Consider the following 21,260-nt stretch of genomic DNA (forward strand, 5'->3'; position numbering starts at 1 on the left):
GACCTTTATCAACAGAAGATCTACTGCAATAATTCTTGGTGGGAATATCAACTCAGGGATTAGAGCTACCTGCTACAGGCAGAAAGAGTGCAAGGACCATTTTAGAGCCCCCCAGCACCACTTTCGCCCGGTTGGCAATGGGAAAAGTACAATTGCTACTGAATATGGGGCTTAGTCTGAATGCAAGAGACTTTTGTCAACAGCAGATCTACTCCAGCAATAATTCTTGGTGGGGATATCAACTCAGGGACTAGAGCTACTCGCTATAGGCAGAAAGGGCCCATTCACGAGTTCCCCAGCGCCACACTCTCCCCTTCTTTGCACACGCCCTGTTCCAAGGGCAGTTTACCAGACGACCCGCCCACTGTGACGCAGAACATCCCTTCTGGCCTATAGGACGTTGCCGAGAGAGGGCGTGAGCCAATAGGATTCAGGGATTTACAGACGGAGCCTGGTGCAAAGGAAACTTCCAGGAAGTGAGAACTGCAGGACTGAGCAAAGGCAGAGAAGCAAAACTGCAAGGCGAAGGTAGCGAAATCCGTCGCTGTTTCGGTGAGTGGGGGCGGCTTCGTGCAGAGCTGGGCGAAGGGCTCCCTTATGCGAGTATTTGTGGCTGCAACGTTGCAACTCCAATTTTCCACCTGTTTTTTTTAAAGACACAGTCCTGGGAATAAAGCTCCCCAAACTCCACAATTCTTGGTGTCACATTAAAAAGGTGCCAACCTTAAAGACTGCCCCGGATCCTTGGTGAAAGTAAGGTATTTTAGCAATTTACACAGTGTTGCCTGTATCTCACCATTTCATCCTCCTGAGACTGATGTTTCTGGTGATACTAATACAGGGACTACTAAGCCACATCTGGTAATTGTAAGACTTTTGAGCGCTCTTGGTCACACAAAAGTATATTTTGTTTTGTTTTGCTGACACTTAGCCTTGTGAAAAGGTTAGATTTATACATACTGCTTTCTAACACATCGAACCCTTTTTTGCATTGTTACTAATTTTTCTAATCCTATTGCATTGCTTATTAGATGTCTGTGTTTGATTGCATTGACTTGTTTACTACATTTGTCCCCAGCTTTTCTCTCTGTTTGGGACCCCAAGTGGCTTACAGCATTCTTCACCCAAGGTGGCGTAAAGCATTCTTCACTTTTAAAATTTTATTCATTCAGCAACACTGTTAGGTTGGTCAGAGTAAGAACATGTAACGGGTCAAGATTACCCAGCAACCTTTTGTGACAGAATGAGGATTTGACCCTAATTCTCCCAGTCCCAATCCTGACACTCCAACCATTACATCATGCTGGTTGTTACTTACTGTCCTTGAGGGTCGGTGAGAAAGATGGACTATAGATAAAAATAGTTTATTAGGTTTTGTCCTATCACAGAAACACAAAATATTAACGTAAAATAGAGTTTTAGAATTCCTGGTTTATTGAATCTGTACCTAAAGAAGGCTGACAGATGGTATAATAACCCATTGGCATGAATTTTAATTGGTATGAATAATGGTCCTAACTTATTCCAATATTGATTGAACATGGAAATATTTGGATTAATGAACTGGCCTCACTTATGATTGTGAGTAATATAGTTTAATAATTTTGGTTATTACAGTCTTAAATTTTATAAATGGCTTACACAGTAAATCAATTTAAACTTTAAAAAATATTTTCCCTATTCCCCCCCCCCCCCAGGTTTTAAAACTTAGTTAGTGATGCTGTACTTTGTATTTTAAATATTTTTCTTTATGACAGGGGTCTCAAACTTTTCAGCACAAAGGCCATGTCATATGTTTTACAAATATTTGCAGACTGAAAAAAAATCAGTTTGTAAAATAAGTGAATAAAATTTAAATAAATGATTAAGTTTTACTTGGGTCTTTTTTGTAATCAGCATGATATGATTCAGAACAAAGGGGAAATGTGACAATTACAAAAAAAAAACCCGTGCTGCACTTACACTGAGAAGTGAGATATAATGAGTAAAAATGTCAAACATTAGCAAATGCGCTGACAGAATAATCTGTGACTTTAAGTGTAAATAAGAAATGCCGGCTGTTCATTTTTAATTGATTTTAAATACTGAACATGTACAAATTGACGTGAAATGAGGATAAGAAGATAAGAAATAAGAGAAACACCCATGCTCCAAGAGACAACTGCAGTGAAACAAAACGAAGAAACAAACTTGAGCCATTAATAAAGGTCGAACAAAAATAAATACAGTTGACATGATAATGAAAGCATAGCGGAAAATAATGTCAATAACAAAAGAAAATGATTAGGAAATGTGCAAAGAAGATAGTTACAGAGATGACAGAAGAAGCAGGGCTCAATGTGAGCCACTTTTACAGGGTGGAGGTGTGCAATGCACTCTCCCGATCCCATTTGTTGTGGAAGCCTGGTTTGTTACGATTTGTTGATGCATGTGCAAAAATGATACTGTTTCCACGCGGCAATTGTTTTATGCCGTTGTTGAAAAGTCAACGTGCAGAAGCCTGGTTTGCAGGGGTGAAGTTACCATTGAATAATGAAAGAATCTTAAAACGTGTGGCCCAGGCGACTGAAAATGAGGGTTTGCCAGGTTGACACCACTCTGGTCATATGGAAAGGAAAGCAGCGTGGCGGACAGAACTGCATGGTTAGCTGTCTGACTGCATGGTTGGGGAAAAAATATTTCAAGTTGCTGTGAGCTGAATAAAATCTTGTAGCGGGGCTGAATGTGGTCTGTGGTCCGTAATTTGGAGATCCCTGCCCTATGGTGTGTATTTTAGGAATCTGTACTACTGAGGAAGCCCTTGTGGCCAAAACTTGTTTGGGTTTAATGAAAAAAAATTACCATTGGATTGAAGTTCTGTTTGTTGATGTATTCATTTTATGTGACCCATTGGTATTCATATTCAGAGCCCTTCGGGGACGGGGCGGTATAGAAGCTCAAAGTATAAATAAATAAATATGTTAATAGGCCATTCATCAACCTTCTTTGGATGCCTGGTTTTTCTGGGCTGAGGTTTTTCTTCCCTTTCTGTTTTGGTTTTATTGGGCCTGTAACCAATAGGAGAGTGGGAGAAGGGAACCAGAGAGCCCCCTCAGCTCTTGAAGCTTGTTGATGGAAGAGGAGAGAAGAAAGATAAGTCCAGGGAAGAGAGAGAAAATGGCCCGAGTTTTGTAGGAATTCATCTGTAATAAGCTGTACTCCTGGGCCTTGTTTGGCTTCCCTTGTAAAAAGAGTACTTGTGGTATAATTAACTATTAATCACTTTTAAAAACCCTGCCCTTTATCCAAGGCTATACGTGATTCTCTCCTCCTCCTGTTTTATCCTCCCAATAACCCTGTGGAATAGATCCGTCTGAAGCAGCGTCCCAGATCAATAAACTTCATTAAAGGGTATGGTTTTGAACCCGAGCCTCTTGTAACAAACCATTGTAGCGTTTAATGTTACTTATCATTAATATAATGGGTCCAGTGTTTCATCCCCTGGCATCCTGCTTTCAATAATCTGTACCCTTTTTGAAACCTCCATTTGTGCATCCTGAAGCAGAGGGAGTTTGCCTGATGTCATCGCCATTGTGACAGAAGTGAAATCTGAACCCAGAACTTTCTGGTTCACCTTTTCAGTGGTCTGAGAAGAGTGTGACTGTGCTTAGGACTGCTGTGTTAAAATTAGGTGCATATATGATATTGATGCTTCTTTTTTAATGCAGTGGGGCTTAATGTGTGTGGAATAAGGGCCCCACCTCAACAGCATGGAGTTTTGCTTCTTATGGTGGGTCTACTATCTTCCCAAGACTTGTTTCCTTATGATCTCAACAGCCCTACAAAAGGGACTTCTCCTTTCCTTTTTAGTGATAGGGTAGCTGAGGCTGAGGGAGAATATTGTGAAGGTAGCCTTTTATAGTAAAAGACAGCTGGAAACGGAACCCAGATCAATGTGTAACACTGATTATAGAAGTCGGGCTCCCTAATATGGTGACCATGAGTGCCATGGCATCCATTTAACATATTTTCTGGTATTAGTTGGGTCCTCTGAAACCTTATTGGGTAGATCAGCCACTGAAGATCTGATTGGCTGTGTAGAGTTTAAAAAACTTATCTTCAGCAGTAGATGCCACCACAGCATGAAGATCTTCACTATGTGGCCGAAAGTAAGTTGCAGCAGTCATTTTGTGACCGTCTCCACCTCCTGCAGCAGCCATTCTGTGGCTGTGCCCACCACACTGTTTTGAAATTCCAAAGGTGCCTGCAGGCTCAGAAAGTTTCCTGGTATAAGATAACATGGAATGGCTCTTGCTGGTGTGCAAGTATTTGGGAGATTGCAGAGAAGCTGAATGAATTATTTGCATCTGTCTTCACCCAAGAGGAGGTGAGGAAAATTCCTGCACCTGAACCAAGCTTCTTAGGAGGTGAATCTGAGGAACTAGCAAAGATAGTGGTAGACAAGGAAGAAGTTCTGGCAGCCATTGATAAACTAAATGCTACCAAATCCCCTGGCCCAGATTGCATTCATCCAAGAGTTCTTAAAGAGCTCAAGCATGAAATTGCTGGTGTTCTCACTTTAATATGCAACTTATCCCTGAAATCAGGCTGTATCCCTGAAGACTGGAAGATGGCCAATGTCACACCAATCTTTAAGAAAGGGTCTAGGGGGGACCCAGGAAATCAAAGTTCCTCACCAGAGACTGTTGAGAAAACTCAGCAATGAAGGAATAAGAGGGGAAGTCCTCCTATGGATTAAAAACTGGTTGAGGAACAGGAAACAAAGGGTGGGTATAAATGGGGAGTTCTCACAATGGAGAGATGTAGGGAGTGGTGTCCCCCAAGGATCCGTTTTGGGACCAGTGCTCTTTAACTTATTCATAAATGACCTGGAAGTAGGGGTGGGTAGCGTGGTGGCCAAGTTTGCAGATGATACCAAATTATGTAGGGTGGGTGGGAACCACAAAGGATTCGCGAAAGAGCTCCAAGCGGGACCTTGATAAATTAGGTGAGTAAAAGGCTCCAGAAATGGCAAATGCAGTTCAATAGTAGCAAAATGTAAAGTGATGCACATAGGGGCAAAAAAATCCAAACTTCACATACATGCGCTACAGGGGTCCAAGTGCTATCAGTCACAGACCAGGAAAGGGATTTAAGCGTCTTAGTTGATAGTTCCATGAGAATGTCAACTCAATGCATGGCAGCTGTGAAAAGAACCCACAAACTCTATGTTTGGGATGATTAGGAAAGAGAGTTGATAACTAAGAACTGCAAGGATTGTCATGCCCTTACATAAAGCCCGTGGTCGCGACCGCACTTGTAGGTACTGTGTTCAGTTTTGAGGCCCATACATCTCAAAAATGATATCGAAGAGCTAGAAAAGTGCAGAGAAGAGGGCTAACAAGGATGGTTGAAGAGTTGGAGCACAACTTCCCTTATGAGGAGAGGCTGCAGCGTTTGGGACTCTTTAGTTTGGAGAGGGGCGTCTGAGGGGGGATATGATGGAAGTCTATAAAATTATGCATGGGGGTAGAAAATGTTGACAGAGAGAGAAATTTTTCTCTCTTTCTCTAATACTAGAATTAGGGGCATTCATTAGAAAATGCTGGGGGGAAGAATTAGGACTAATAAAGGAAACACTTCTTTGCATAGCGTGTGGTTGGTGTTTGGAATATGCTGCCACAGGAGGTGGTGATGGCCCACTAAACTGGATAGCTTTACAAAGGGCTTGGACAGATTTATTGAGGAGAAGTCAATTTATGGCTACCAATCTTGATCCTCCTTGATCTCAGATTGCAAATGCCTTAGCAGACCAGGTGCTCGGGAGCAGCAGCACCCAGCGAAGGCCATTGCTTTCACTTCCCACTGCACATGAGCTCCCAAAGGGGCACCCTGGTGGGGCCACTTTCGCGGAAGTCAGCATGAAGTGCTGGACTAGATGGATTCTGGTCTGATCCAGCAGGCTAGTTCTTATGTTCTTATTGCAGGCTTAACTTAGGACAATGTTGGCTCAATCAGGTTACTTTCTTTCCTATCTGGGGCTATTGGGCTGTTGTTTCCAAACTCTTAATCACCCCACCCTATTTTATTTACATAAGTGCTGAAAATAAGTAACTGACTTGTTGCATTTTCTGTAGATGAATAAGGAGATATAACCATGCTCTTTGTCCGGTGAAATGGTTTGTATGGTTTGCCCAGAGAAGAGTACTGCCGTGGAAATTGGTTACCAGCCTCAGATCCTTTTGCTGATCAGAAATGCGATATCGGGTGGGGGGCACCCAACTTTGGAGTAAGACCTCCACTTCTTGATTTCATGATTGTATGGGATGGGTTGGTCCAAAGCCCTTTGTTCAATGTATTAGTATTGTGGTTGGGCTGGAAAATAAGGAATGAGGAAGTGCAAAGAACTGAAAAGCATTTTCGTCCTAGCAGGGAAAATACTCAGTAGTGAGACATGTAAATCAAAGCTGTTAGATTTACATAGAAATAGTAGTGGGGGAAGAACAAGGTACATGTAGATCATTTTAGTAGATCTTTTAGCTCCCAAAGTGTTTCACAATCAGGATGTTATACAGAATTTCTCTGGCTCTCCATATGTCCAAGGTGGGAGCAACAGAAGTTTCCCCTGATGAAACTTAGAGTGAAATACTTTGGGATCTAAAAGGCCTAATAAAAATGCTCTGCTTTGCATCTTGTTCTTTTTTTCCCCTCCTACCTACTAGTGTTCTTGTTCTTTTTTTTTTCCCTCCTACCTACTAGTGCCCCACTCCTGATTACTTAGAACAGGGGTCTGCAACCTGTGGCTCTCCAGGTGTTTATGGACTACAATTGGCCATGCTGGCAGGGGCTGATGGGAATTGTAGTCCATGAACATCTGGAGAGCCACAGGTTGCAGACCCCTGACTTAGAAATAGCCCATGGGCCACCCATTGAGTTCTGGGTACAGAAGAGTAACAGCCTTGGGCTGCAGATTTTTACAGAGCCTGTGGTTAAGGACGCTCTGATGTTCCCAAATCTTTTTGAACCTGTGGGTACCTTTGGAAATCTGACTCAGGGTGCTAGGCACAGCCACAAAATGGCTCCAGCAGGAGGTGGAGCCACCACATAATGGCTGCTACAGCTGACCTTCACTCATGCAGTGAAGAACTTTGTATGGTGGTGGTGGCTGTCACCAAAACAATGTTTTTTTTTTAAAAAAATATCTGAATAACCAATTGAATCACCAGTCGCCAGTCAGAAGCCTTGCTGAGCAAAAGCCCCACCTGGCCTTGTCTGGTTTCTAAAAACACTTGGCATGTGCCATTGGCAACTTTGAACACCCCCCTGCGGACCTCTGCTGTGGCCCTATGGTTCCTCTGCTTTTTACAATGTTATGTCCCGCCAATCACTCTGTCAAAGTACCTCAGTACCCCCAAGGCAAAACAGTAAGCCTCCTTTTTTCAAAGAGGACATGTATAGGTTTTCAGGCATTCTGGCATATTTTATCGTATCTGTATCTGTAATTCGATTTATACCCCACCCTTTCCCTGAAGGAAAGCTAACAACATAAGAAAACAATATATGGTACATTGTAGCAAAGCAAATACTAATAACATACATGAAAACTACATAATAAGAATGAAATTTCCGATGGCGACTTAAACACCCCAAGCCTAACCATTAGCTAATAACAATAACAGCAGCACTACATAATACAGATCAATGCATATCAGAACTAAATTCATGTTATCAATACATTAATAATAAATCAGTATATTAACATTCCATCAGCAATACATTAACAATCCATCAGCATAACAAATATCAATATATAGACAATATCAATTAACAATATATCAATACATTTACAACCATAAGTTCACAGTGTATCAATACATCAACTCTATACCAATACATTAACAGTATACTAAAGCATTAATAATAATGCTAAGACAACTCCACATTAAACTAAAACTGCTGCATATAATACTTTATGTTCATTTTAAAAGTTCAGTAGCTTTAAAATGCAAACAAATCAAAACAGTTCCATTAGTAGTTGAAAATGGTACTGATACTATTGGGTATAAATTTAACTGCTATGGAAAATGTATAACAGGGGTGTCCAACTCTGGTGCTTCAGAGGTTCATGGATTACAATTCCCAACAGCCCTTGCTGGCATGGCCAAATGGGGCTGATGGGAATCCATGAACATCTGAAGCACTAGAGTTGGACACCCCTGCTGTATAACATCAAGATATTTTTTTCTGTTTCTTATTGCAATAGTGAGAGAGCAAATTCTTAGTAATTGTTGTACTATCCTCCGTCTCACCTACGTTCTTCCTGTGTCACATTGAGGTTGCATGTATCTTCAGCTGAGAACCAGGGCTCTAGCACACATTTTTAATCAAATACATTCATCTGTCTCTAGTAGCGTTGCCAGCCTCCAGTTGGCACCTGGAACTCTCCCACTATTACAATTAATCTCCAGATGGCTGAGATCAGTTCCATTGGAGAGGATGGCTGCTTTGGAGGGGGGGGGGGGGGCCTCTGTGGCATTATATATCCCAATGAAGTACCTTTCCTCCCAAGGTCCCACCTCCAAAATGTCCAGGAATCCTCCCAAGCTAGAGCTGACAACCCTAGTGACTAGGTCTCTGCCAGTTTGGGTTTTCTGGGCCATACTTCCTGTCTCTCTGAATGTATCTTCTCTTGTTTGTTCCCCATCTCATTTGTTTTCACTCAGACCATGCACGGAACAAACTGTAGCTGCATGTGGACGTTTGCACAGCTTCTATGGTTTTTGTCAATAAACGGAATCCTTTGACAGTGCACACTGAAGCTGACAACCTAAGGGCATGTGCTTTTCCCACAGCAAAACAACCATTACATCTAACGGTTGTAGATTTGGGCCAGTGGTTGGCAGGCCATTTCTTTAAAGTTCAGTAGACACAGGTTTTTTTTCAAATGCTTTATTAAATTCAAGTCAAAGGTTACAGAAAAAAGAAACAGATAGGATGATCAAAATAAATAATTCAGTTGCAGTTCTGTGAACTGGTAAAGTCTTCATATCTCATCACATTTATGAAGGGTAATAAAGATAGAAATAGAGGAAAAGAGGAAGAAGAGTTGCTATAAGATTATCAGAATAAAGTGAGAGTTAGAAAGAATAGGAGTGGTTAAAAGAAGAGAGGATGGCGGGAAACACGTTTATCACGTTTCTTGTCTTTTTATCTTACATTATTGTTTATAGGACTTCATCTTCAACACAGTTTTGACCTGATTTCTCCTTTTCATGTTTGTGTGTGAGGTACCATCAAGTTGCTTCTGAGTTATTAATGACTGAGTGATTAATGACTAAGAATTAATGACTTCCAACATATTCCATCATTAGCATCCTCTCTTGGGTCTTACAAAGTCAGGGCTGAGGCAAGATGGAGAAAATTCATGTTGTAGCATTCCCCATTACTATGTACGGATGTGAAAGTTAGGCAGCGAAGAAAGCTGACAGGAAGAAAGTTGATTTGTTTGAAATGTGGCATTGGAGGAGAGTTTTGCAGATTCTGCGGACCACCAGAAAAGCAAATAAGTGGGTTTTAGAATCCAAACAAGCGTGAATTCTCCATGGAAGTTAAAATGACTTAACTGGGGCTGTTGTACTTTGATCCCATTATGAGAAGACAGGAGTCACTGGAATCAACAATTATACTGAGAAAAATTGAAGGTAGCAGGAAGACAGGAAGTCCTAATGTGAAATGGATTCCACAGCTGCTGTGAAATATTTTTAGACATGGCAAAAGCATTTTAGTTTTTTCCCCCACTTACACCTTTCTACCCAGTGGGGACCCAGAGCAGCTCAGAACATCATTCTCCCCTCCTCCACCTTATCCTCATAACCCCTTCCTCTGTGTGGTAAACCAGGTTGACCTGTAGCTGGCCCAGCATCACCCAGCAAGCTTCTGTTGCAGAGTGATGATTCAAGTCTCAACTTCCCGGATCCTAGTTTGACACCCTAAACCAGTGATAGTGAACCTTTTCAAGACCGAGTGCCCAAATTGCAACCCAAAACCCACTTATTTATCGCAAAGTGCCAACAAGGCAATTTAAGCTGAATACTGAGGTTTTAGTTTAGGAAAAAACAGTTGGCTCTGAGTTACTCAGGAGTAAGCTTGGTGGTAGTCGGTGGCTTTGCTTTGAAGCAATTGTGCAACTCTTCCAGTGGGTGAATCATGACCCTGGGAGGGTTTACTCAGAAGCAAGCCCCATTGCCAGCAACTGAGCTTACTCCCAGGTAAAGGATCGCACTGTAGTTCTTCGCATGAAAATCAGTCAGGTTTAACAGCGCTTAACAGGGTTACCTACACTGCTTCCCCAAAACTAGGTCTTAGGTTTAATGCTAATAGATGTGTGGAGGTTGCGCATGCCCACAGAGAGGGCGCTGAGTGCCACCTCTGGCACCCGTGCCATAGGTTCGCCACCACTGCCCTAAACAATACACTGGCTTTTGCTGTATCAAGGAAAGCCACAGATTCTTCTTTGAATTTATTCCCACCTCATTTCCCTGTTTCTCTTAGTTGTCCTGTACTCTATAAGTACTTTGGTTATCAGTATTAAAACAGTACTTTGTTGCTATTCATTCAGAAAGGTGTCTGCTGTTCCTTTCAAAAGCAAGAATAGAAAGATATCAATAGAAAGATATCGCCTGTTCCGTTCAAAAGCCAGTGTTCTGTTAAAGAGGAAGTCTTTGGTTCATATATCACTTTGACCTTGAAAAGACTGAGGCCCCTTCCGCACATGCAGAACAATGCACTTTCAATCCACAATTGTTTGTGAGTGGATTTTGCCATTCCACACAGTAAAATCAGATGCAAAGTGTATTGAAAGTGCATTATACTGCATGTGCGGAAACGCCTGAGTTCTTAGGTAGGCAAGCTGTTGATCAGCCTCATACCTTTTCTCCCACACACGCATATACCTGGCAATGTGGGGGAGTAATACTAATTTATCTTGTAGGGCTGTTATAAGAACTACTGAAATTATGTCTGTTGAGTGACTTGATTGGTCTTACGGTGATGTGTAATTGCTTATTATTAAGTTGCAATTGGGTGTCTGATGTGTCGCATGATGTGCAGCCTGTATGTTAGCAGAGAGCTTGTTTATTGCGAGGAGCGACATTTCTGTGCACAAAAACTACAATCCACAGGGTCCCTGTCTGTCTGGGTGGAACTATCTAGTGTCAAGGATAGAGGGAGGGCAGATTTTTGTCCCTAAGTGCAGTGCTTTACCCTTTCTCAAGGGGAGTTGCTTAGGAAACCTTTTGTAATAGGGCATATGTATCTAAACAGTTCCCTCTCCAGTAAGAATCAAGACTAGTCCTATCTGCATGACCTGATCATTTATCGCATGTGCTACTGGGGGAGGGGGGAGTGTTAGGAACTAATTTATATATGAGATGATATGCTAGTCATTTTGTATCTGAAAGCTGAAAAGACTGAGCCATTTAACTCTATGCCTTTTTGGCCTCCTTAGACTAGACATGGGTAGTTTGTGGACTGTATATTTCCATTGTCCCACGGAACTGAGGAAGAATGCAATCATAAATTGATTAGTTCCTGTGGAAATTGCTTAATATCAGGAAATGGGTGTCGCTGAGAAGCATTCAACTTTTGATTCCTTGGGAGGTTGCTAGCCCTAAAGAATTGGATGATGTTGACCGTAGGAAATACAGTGGAACCTCGGCTTTCATTGCCTTCGGTTTTCATCGGTTTCGGTTTTCATCTATTTTTTTCAGTGAAAATTTTGTCTCGGTTTTCATTGATTTGCCTCGGGTTTCATTGATTTGCAGTAAGGTGCAGAGGTTTGTGGAGAAAAATCACCCGGACAAAGCTGTTGCAGGCCGTGTCTGCAACTTGTTTAATGATAATGTCTTGGCCCATTTCGGACAAATCTGAAAGAGGCATCAAAAACAGACCTCTTTGGACAGCTTTCTGGTGCGACATTGGTCCACTGGCTCTGAAGCTGGTCCTAGTGTTATTGGTTGTTACTGTTTTCAGCATTAAACACTATGTTTATTCACCCAAAAATGTGTTTTTGGTATTTTTTTTGGAGTGCCTAGAATGGATTAATTGTATTTACATTGATTCCTATGGAAAAGTTTGCCTCGGTTTTCATCGGTTTTGGTTTTCATCGATTCTTTTCAGATGGATTACCAACAAAAACAGAGGTTCCACTGTATAGGTTCTGATTCCAAATGTTGGTGTATCTGTTCTTGTTTTAGAATGGGTTGAAACTGCTGCTTCCTTTACCCATGAGGGCTATGGTTTTTAAATGGACATCTTGAATTCTAATCAGATCTGTGTATTCCACATTGTCCTTCCTAAGTAATTTCTTTCTTGCTGTCTGGTAGAATGTGCCTAAACAGCACTTGCCACAGCTGGACCCATATAATCTATGGCAGGGGTGGCCAACCTATGGCACCCCAGATGTTTGTGGACTACAATTCCCATCAGCCCCTGCCAGCATGGTGGGAATTGTAGTCCATGAACATCTGGAGTGCCATAGATTGGCCACCCCGATCTATGGTAATAAAATTTTCCCTTTTTAATGTAGACTTTGGTCTGAGATGATTCACCTCATGCTGATGGACTTCTCCCTGACTGATCTAATAATATCTTTCTCCCACCAGGTGACGAATTCTTCTCTCCTTGTGGACCATGTGGAATCCCAATGCAGGTAAGAGTTTGAATCATCTTTGATGGGTTTCTCGTAGAGTATCACTCTGTGAAAAGGGCATGGTGTGAGGTATAATATAATAAAGCATTGCTTTTTAGCTATTCTTGGACAAGTTGTAGGTGGTGTCCGGATTGGAGGCATTTAATAAGCATTGCCTACTTCCAAGAAGAGTTTTGGAGCTTCCTAATTGCTGAGTCATTCACTGGTACCATGAGTTACAGTATTGTGCCATTAAAAGGTGACTCAGTAAGAGCCAAGTTTCAGTTTTTGCCATCTGGCTGATATATTTCACCAGCACTAAAGTTTGCTGTGATGGCAAGGCTGTGACCAAGGAGGACTTGAACATGCTACCCAGAGGTAACTAAAGCCTGTCTCAGAAAAAGATGTTAGTAGGGTTGTATATTTCTTCACCACAGAACTCAACATAGCGGACCTTCTTTGTTGTAGAATGCTCCACCTGCCTAGCCTTGTTTCCCACCCCCATCCATTTGAAAGTAAAAATACATTTTGGCATGCAGTTTCTGGGGACTTCCGGTTGGAGGGGGCATGCAGTTTCATTATGTTCAATAATTCACAAAATCATGGTTTTGACAAAGGCAGTGTGTAAAAATGAATGATAATTCTCATTCATTTGGGACTATATTTTAATGTGGAAGTATACCATTTTCTCAACTGCTGCACCTCAACTGACCATGCTAACTCCTTTTCCTGAGACAGAGTATAGCAGCCTGGTCACAAACTGTTCAGGTGAGCTCACTATCTGTGACTGAATTAGCCTGCCTCTGAGATGGAGATATTTGTTCACTTGTAGAAGAAGTACGTGTATGCCCTGCATCCTGAATGCAAGATGCTGTCCTTTGTGACTCAGCAGAGTGTTTCTAGTCACAAATGGGCCATTTGTACTTGCTATTTGCTACCAGTGATGTGATTTTGTAAAATCTTTGAATGCTCTCCAAGTGTAGCATTCCAAATAGCAACCTCTGATTTGCCTTGGGTTGCCTGCCTAGCTAGATTTAGTGGTGACAGTTTTTCAGAACACAGAAATTGTTGGATGGATCTGGATGACTACATTTGTTGAATGAAGAACTTTTGCATCCATTTCAGTACAGGGGTCCCCAACCCTGCTAAGCCTGTGGACGCTTCTCAAATCATGAGAACAGGAAGTAGGTGACAACACAAAATGGCTGCCATGCGTGGGCTCAGCCAGTGACAAAATGGTTGCTGTGGTGGCTGGGACTAACTTCTGTGATGGATTCTGACTGGATGTTCTCTGTAGTCAGAAAATAATGTCTCCTTGGCTCCCTTCTGAAGTACCTCCTGCTCCAGTGAGGTAGAAGAAAGCTAGTGGGTCTTTGCTTTGCTGAAGGAAAGGGGTTAGGATAGTGGAGATAACCATTATTGGGAAGTTAAATTGCCTAATGTTGCTGGTTGACTGGTCCTGCTTATCCAGAGCTATGGCTGGAACATGTAGGAGAGAGTGAAGCTTGCAATCTTGATGGGGTGAACGTTGGACTAGAGACTGCATCTAACAGGTAATTCTAGGGATGTGCTGTTCAGAGAATACTGGGCTACTACTAGGTTAGCAAATATAGCTTCCTAGTTGACTTGAGTCTTAAGAAGTAGTGATGGGGTGTTCGAAGATGGCTGCAGAAAAGATCTGGGAGTCCTTGCCAACTGATTGGAATTTTTCCTCCCTTTCTTAGGCCAGCCTGGTGCCTACCCTGGGGCAGCCTATCCTCCCAACCCTTCCTACCCTGCTGGCTCCAATCCTGCTTATCCTCCAGCCGTGAATCCTGGTTTTCCCCCAGGCCCTGTTCCTGCTGGCTCATATCCCATCCCCCCAGGCCAACCTGCCTACCCCCCGGGCCATCCTGTTCAGCCCCCGTATCCAGGTCACCAGCCGGGCTACCGTGTCCAACCTGGTGGCTCCTACCTTCCGCCTGCTCCTGGGATGCCTGGAGGGATGGGGGTTAACCCTTTGCTGCCTGGAGCTGTTGTCGTGGGCACCCACGTCTTGGATAAGAAGACAGAGAAGAAGATGAGGAAGAAGATGAAGAAGGCTCACAAGATGCACAAACCGCACAAGCTCCATAAGCTGCATGGCAAGGTCTGTGGAAGGAGAGGACTGGGGAGGGGCAAGGGCTCAGCCGTGCAATTTGAGTTTTGTGGCATTGGATGGTGAGCAGAGAAGGCTTGTTTGCCCTCAAGAAGTGCTGCATCTTTCATCCTTACAGTGATGGTTGCAAGGTGGTCAGAATGAATACCTTTTTATTTATCTACTTCATTTACACCCTGCCTTTCTTCCCAAAGGGGGTGGGGGGTTGCTAATAATTTATTTTATTCATCCTGTGAGGTAGTTTAAGCTGAGAAGGCATGACTGGCCCAAGGTCACCCTGTGAACTAACATGGGTGGCTCAGATCTCAGTCTAATACTCTAACCATCACGTCACACCACGAGCCCACGTGGACTGCGGTGGCAGGTGATCAGGTAAGGGAGGGGGAAGGGTTCACCTCATTTTTTTTATGGCTGCTGGGTCGTAGTGGTATTTTTTCAGCATTTTTCAAGATCCACTTTTTTAGCTGCCTTATACTGCCACCATTTTGTTTTCGGTTTTGCTTTGCCAAATGCACACCCTTATATGCTTGCTGGTGCCTTCTTCCCCATGTCCATGACCTGTTGCTGGTTCAACAGTGTTGATATTTTTCCTGCCTTTCATTTTGACCTTGGTTGACCATTTCCTCCCCAAACATATCTCCGCAAGCATAAAGGCTACAACCTTGCTTTCAAAATAATTTTAAGGAGGGAGGGGCGGCATAGAAATCTAATAAATAATAATAGTAATAACATCAAGGTGCTTTTCTTGCAGTCACATGGGATGTTAATACCAGTTGTCACATGGCTTACCATGGTAAAATGATCAATACACTAATTGGATTTTCCTGGTCCTAAAAGCCTTAATTTGCTGTTACTTTAAAATGGCCCCTCACTCTGCATGCAGCGTGGAGGGAAACACTCTTGCTCTGAATTTTGACATCATTTGGCTCTTTAATTGTCCAGGGTTCCAGGCCCTTGATCTATGTAAAACTGTCTTTCCTTCCATGTCTCCCGTCTCCTCATACCACAAGGTGAACAAAATCTACTAGTACACCCTATGTTAGTCAAGCTTGAAGTCCACCCACAGAAGATCAATAGATTAAATTATGGTTTCAAGTGACAGTCAGTAGCTCTTTTCACAGATGGATAATAAAATGATAGGCTGATGAAATATGAAACTGCATTTTGACCCTGCATAGCTCGGTTAGAACTAGAGAAGGTGAAAGTTAGGGACCATCTGACAGTTGTAGTACTGGAACAAAAGAAGCTGCAGGGAAAAATGTGAGCAGGTGGCAAGATTAGTCCACAGCTTATTCAATTTAAAATGCTCAGTTGCTTGCTTGGCTTCTTTGGGATTTCATGTTGTCTGACCTTGTATAGATAGTTTTTCATCCCATCAAACAGTGTTCCAGAGAATTGATAGAGATTTGTGGAATATTGTAGTGGCCATGGACTTCTCCCCTGATTCCCACACTCACATACCCATAACTTGCAACTTACTGTGACATTCAATAAAGAATAGGTGCAGTGGCGTAATGCCCATGGGGACATGTGGGATGAAATGTCCCTGGGCGGAGACTATTTAATCACATGGGGGGTGGAAAATCACCCCCACACCCTTCGCCCCCAGAGACCCCCTCCCCAAGGCTTCATGATGTTGAAGGGCTGTTAATTGGACACACCCCTGGATCAGAAGGAGCAGCTGTGTGCCATCCAGCCCGCACCAAGTCAGTGCCATCAACCTCAACGCTCTCCCGGAAGGCTAGCTGCCACCCAAACACCCCCAATGCTTTCTGCTGGCAGCTGCTCAGTGCCTCGGCTGAGGAGGGCTAAGGAGCCCTGCACGCATTGTGGTGGTGCTGGCTTGCCAAAAGCCAAAGTGAGTGGAGCAGTGGCTGCTCTTCCAAGAGAAGCTCTGCATTGCTCACACACACAAGCCTCTGGAGAGAGGTGGGGGGCAAGGGGCAGGAGGGAGGACGGTGGGGGGTGGAATTTCACTGACATGGGGAGCGTACTTTTTACTGCTTGCCCCGGGCGCTATTTTTTATAGATATGCCCCTGGATAGGCATTGTTGAATCTGGAACTGCAGATATTTGGAGCTTGCCTGTAGTGATTTACAAAGGAGTAGTCTATATGTTGCCAGAGACTGTCTGCTCATCTGATTAGCAGGAAGAGGAAAATGAATGCTTTCAGCTGATGGCATGGTGTGGATCTCTCCAATAGACAGTTTCTGGGTTCAATTAAAACTATTCACTCCATTAAGAAGGTTGATGTCTCATAATCTGTTTGTTTCTCTTCCCTCTTCACAGCATTCCTCCTCTTCCAGCAGTAGTGATTCTGACTGAGACTTCTCCTTACCTTCTAACCGTACCTTCTTCCCACGAATGCCGATCCTCTCACTATTTCCTGCTTCCATCCAATGCTAATCTATTGAATAACCACCAGATGAAAAATGACTCCTCCTAGCAGCTCATCCTGTTCTTACAGGATCCTGGTCCAAAGAGTTAAGATTATCCCACTGGCATACATACCTGCCTGCAAAGCCTCATGGGAACTCTGATGAAGTTGATTACATACAGCTGGAGCGATCAGATGCTAGATCGGGAAGCCATCAAGCTGGTATAAAGAACACTGTCATTGACCGTAAATAAAGTATTCTATTCTATTCTATTCTATTCTATTCTATTCTATTCTATTCTATTCTATTCTATTCTATTCACTGGAAAATGTATAAGCTACAATGGTGGCTGTAACTTTCAGAAATGTAGACTGACTATCCCTGCAGCCAATCAAGTCATTCCTCAGCACCTTGAAGCATTCTGATTGGTTCCCAAAATGCTTGCAGAAATTTATTGCATTATCACTCAAATCTGAAGTTTTGTTGCGAGTTGGTCAAAGCGCTTTTAAAATCTTCCTTACTCCCCAAATGACCACTTGTCTTTTCCACTGAGCACGGAAAACAGTAAATCGAAGGAAGGACTGCCCTGTATTTGAACTGTATGTGACAAATGCTTGTTGCTCACCATGAAGTTGCATTATAGGCTTCTTACAGTAGCAAATAAAATATGCCTCACCAGGGATAACTACGCACTTCGTGTGTGTGTTTTAAGGGCTTTATTATGTGACTTGAGGGGGGAAATTAAGTTCTTTTTTTGTAGGATTGTTGAGGATAAAAAACCTTGGTTTGAATGTTTCCTAGGAAGTTTTTTATTTCAGCCTAATGTTGCTCACTCACATTATGTTTAATTTTAATATTATATTCAAAGGGAGCAATTCTTGTTGGTCCACAGTGGGTATCTGGCTGGGGGGTATTGGTAATGTCATTACCACACAGGGTACATGCAGTGTTGTAATTTTTACATATCCATTCCATTGTCTGTTCTTTTTGAAAGAGCATGCCCTGATTTTGTCTTTAACCCATTCGTGACCCTGCAGCTGGTTGCTGGGGCCCTGTAGAGAAAAGTCTGCTCAACTTGGAGAAAGATCTGTAGCCTTCCTTTACATGATTCCTTGGACTGAAGCGAATGAAATTTTCGAGGATGGATGTTTCTGCTGTTCTGCAAGGTATAGGAAAGAGCGCCAAGCCCGACTGATCAATGTCTTACTATGACTGCTTTCCCCAAATTGTGAATTCTTTCAACAATTCCCCCCCCCCCTCGCTTTAAAATGTGTCCAATGCTGCCTGGCTAAAATTTGTTTCTTGTTCCTTTGTTCACAATAAACAGTTTTAGTTTTAATGCTTAATTGAAATTGTGGTATTGACTGTGTTGCTATTTGAAAATAGTTTGAAGTAGGTAATTGTGTTGGCCTGCAGCAGAAGAACAAGACTCGAGCCCAGGAGCGCTTTAAAAACTAACAAGATTTCCATAGTATCAGCTTTTTGAGAGTCAGAGCTTTGATTTGCAAAAGCTTAGGGCCTGGAAACTTTGTTGATGTTTAAGATGCTACTGGACTTGAATCTTGTTCTGTTGATTTCAAGATGTGCATGCGTTTTGGTACATTTACATCCTATTTTTTCTCAAACATAATTTAAGAAGAAGAGCTTGATTTACCGTATATACTCGTGTATAAGTTGACCCGCATATGTCGAGGTACCTAATTTTACCACAAAAAAACTGGGAAAACGTATTGACTTGTGTATAAGTCTAGGGTGGGAAATGCAGCAGCTACTGGTAAATTTCAAAAATAAAAATAGATATCAATAAAATGTTTTTAAATATTTATTTCAAAGAAAAACAGTATGGTATCAACAATAATTTTAAAAGTTCTGAAGTGGATTATATAACTCTCACAGACAGCATCTCTTCAGAGTTTCATACGGAAGATGCTCAACAAGATCCCCCTTTTAAAAAGTCCCTACAGGTTCTCCTTCAACACGGATAGCTTATCATTACACAGTGAAGATGCTTGCATGGTGATGGCAGCCGCTGCCCCAAATCAAATCTTTTTTGCAGGTCTGAAAGCTCAGCTGGACAGAAGTCCCACCTGCTTTCCAAAAACACTGGGTGGGGGCCAAGAAAGGTGCTGGCAGTGGCTGCACCCCAGGGTACCCTGTGTGTGTGTGTGGGGGGGGATTCCTGCCACCATGGGCTCCAATGGTGCGGATTTCCCAATGAGTATGGCTCCCTAGCATTCATGGAGCTTCCTGGCCTGAAGAAAAATTCTGTAACATATAAATTTAATATTTAATATTCACTGAATATTCACTGTGAATGAAGCTACTGGCCACCTGTAGTGCAGCGAAGCAACAGCCCAAGGCTTACCTGGGAGCTGCCTTTGTGTCCACATAGCAGGGAGCAGGTGCAGAAAAACACCCTCAGCTCCCAGCCTTTTTTCGCTCGCCACCTGTTCCCCCCACCCGCTCGCCACCCGTTCACTCGCGTATAAGTCGAAGGGGGCTTTTTTCAGCACAAAAAATATGCTGAAAAAGTAGACTTATACGCGAGTATATAAGGTATATCCCCCTTTCTCTCCTGTTAGGAGACTCAAAGGGGCTTACAAACTCCTTTCTCTTTCCCCCTCACAACAAACACCCTGTGAGGTGGGTGGGGCTGAGAGAGCTCCAAAGAACTGTGACTAGCCCAAAGACACCCAGCTGGCATGTGTTAGAGTGCACAAGCTAATCTAGTTCACCAGATAAGCCTCCACAGCTCAAGTGGCAGAGCGGAGAATCAAACCCGGTTCTCCAGATTAGAGTGCCCCTGCTCTTAACCACTACCCCACGCTGGCTCTTTAAGGCAATTTGTCTGTGTTTCTCTGTGTTACCTGATTAGATCCTCACAAGAACCATGTGAGGTAGATTAGGTTGAGAGAATGAGTAGTCCAAAGTCACTCACAGCCCCATCTAAAGGGTTGGGGTGAATCCACCAGTGGGAGCAGCGCAGGGCCACACCAACATATTTGAACTTGCCTCAGTGAAGGGGCAAATCTGCTGGCAGGTAGCCGCCGTAGCCCTCTTCAGTTGTGGGACTCAGTGCCATGTGCACTGCTAGCATCCCTGCACTGCCCCAACATATGACGGGTGGCCCAGGGGCATAGGAGGGGCAGGAGCTAACATTACTTGGTCTCCTCCCAGCCATTGGTCCTGTTGTACTGGCAGCTGGGGCTTTGGACTTACTCCACCAAAAAGGTGGCATAAGTCCATTGAGCCCAATGGGGACGTTCCAGCAGCGAGAAGGTTTTTTGGCATTTTAAGCCTCCCCGTGCCACCAGGAAGCCTTCTTAGGGCCAGCGTGACTATGGCTCTATAGCCAGGTGCCTGGCCCATTGCATAGACTAGTTAGCCTGACACTCACCGTTGTGTCACGCTGACCCTCAGCATGAAAGGTTTGAGAGGAATCCAAGTGAAAAATTGTAAGGGATGTAGCAAGCACTCTCCTTGTCCACAAATACAAAGTCAGTACTTTGCTGCATCAGTTGCTCCTTTGTTGCTTTTTTCAAACTTTGGTTGATTCCACCTCTTAATCTCCAGACTGAATTTAAAACGGTGCTGTTCAGAGCAAGGCAAGTTTATTTGAAAAATGACACATTATTAGCCTTTGCCTGATTCAAGGTAATCAGAATCCAACTAAGGGACATCAGTGAAAGATTCTTATCTTTTGCAATAAAGGTCTCTCTTGTGTTTTTGTTCCTGAATTTTCTTCCACTAGGCAGCAAAAAACAAAACAAAAAAACCCCCTCATTTAACCTTACTTACCAATGTACTGAATTACATCTTGGAAAATAATAAGGAAGGTTAAAGAAAACAACTCTGCTCAAGATTTCTCCTTCAAGGACTGGTTTGTTGCTGACAAAGTGAAAACTGCATTGATTATCATGCCCCAAACAATGACTGACAGCTTCTTTTATCAAGTGTTCTTCTCCAGTTTAACCATCAAGTACTTGATGTTTCTCAGCCAGAAGGGGAGGCAAGTATGGATTTGGTTATTCAGTCAACTTTAACATTTCTAAAATTTAATACAAATACATAAGCTCCT

At 42.9% G+C, this 21,260-nt stretch overlaps 1 protein-coding gene across 3 annotated transcripts; it reads left to right on the forward strand.

The window, feature by feature from the left end:
• The first annotated feature begins 443 nt into the window (after positions 1-443).
• On the forward strand, positions 444-17,476 carry PRR13 (proline rich 13). Of its 3 annotated transcripts, XM_048491719.1 has the most exons (5): positions 646-689; positions 730-753; positions 12,642-12,688; positions 14,392-14,795; positions 17,094-17,476. In XM_048491719.1, the coding sequence occupies exons 3-5, from the start codon at positions 12,670-12,672 to the stop codon at positions 17,127-17,129; spliced, it is 459 nt and encodes a 152-aa protein (XP_048347676.1). In that variant the 5' UTR covers positions 646-689; positions 730-753; positions 12,642-12,669; the 3' UTR covers positions 17,130-17,476. The 3 variants fall into 3 exon arrangements, with proteins under 3 accessions (XP_048347675.1, XP_048347676.1, XP_048347677.1); XM_048491718.1 differs by lacking the exons at positions 646-689; positions 730-753 and adding an exon at positions 444-552; XM_048491720.1 differs by lacking the exon at positions 646-689 and having other exon boundaries at positions 738-758.
• The last annotated feature ends 3,784 nt before the right edge of the window (positions 17,477-21,260 follow it).

The sequence above is a fragment of the Sphaerodactylus townsendi genome, linkage group LG03, assembly GCF_021028975.2.
Source record: "Sphaerodactylus townsendi isolate TG3544 linkage group LG03, MPM_Stown_v2.3, whole genome shotgun sequence".
NCBI classification, from domain to species: domain Eukaryota; kingdom Metazoa; phylum Chordata; class Lepidosauria; order Squamata; family Sphaerodactylidae; genus Sphaerodactylus; species Sphaerodactylus townsendi.

Bases quoted from the DNA above. Each gene is read 5' to 3' on its own strand.
- PRR13 (XM_048491718.1), top strand. The intron at 14,796-17,093 runs GTCTGTGGAAGG...CCCTCTTCACAG, and splicing joins TCCATAAGCTGCATGGCAAG to CATTCCTCCTCTTCCAGCAG.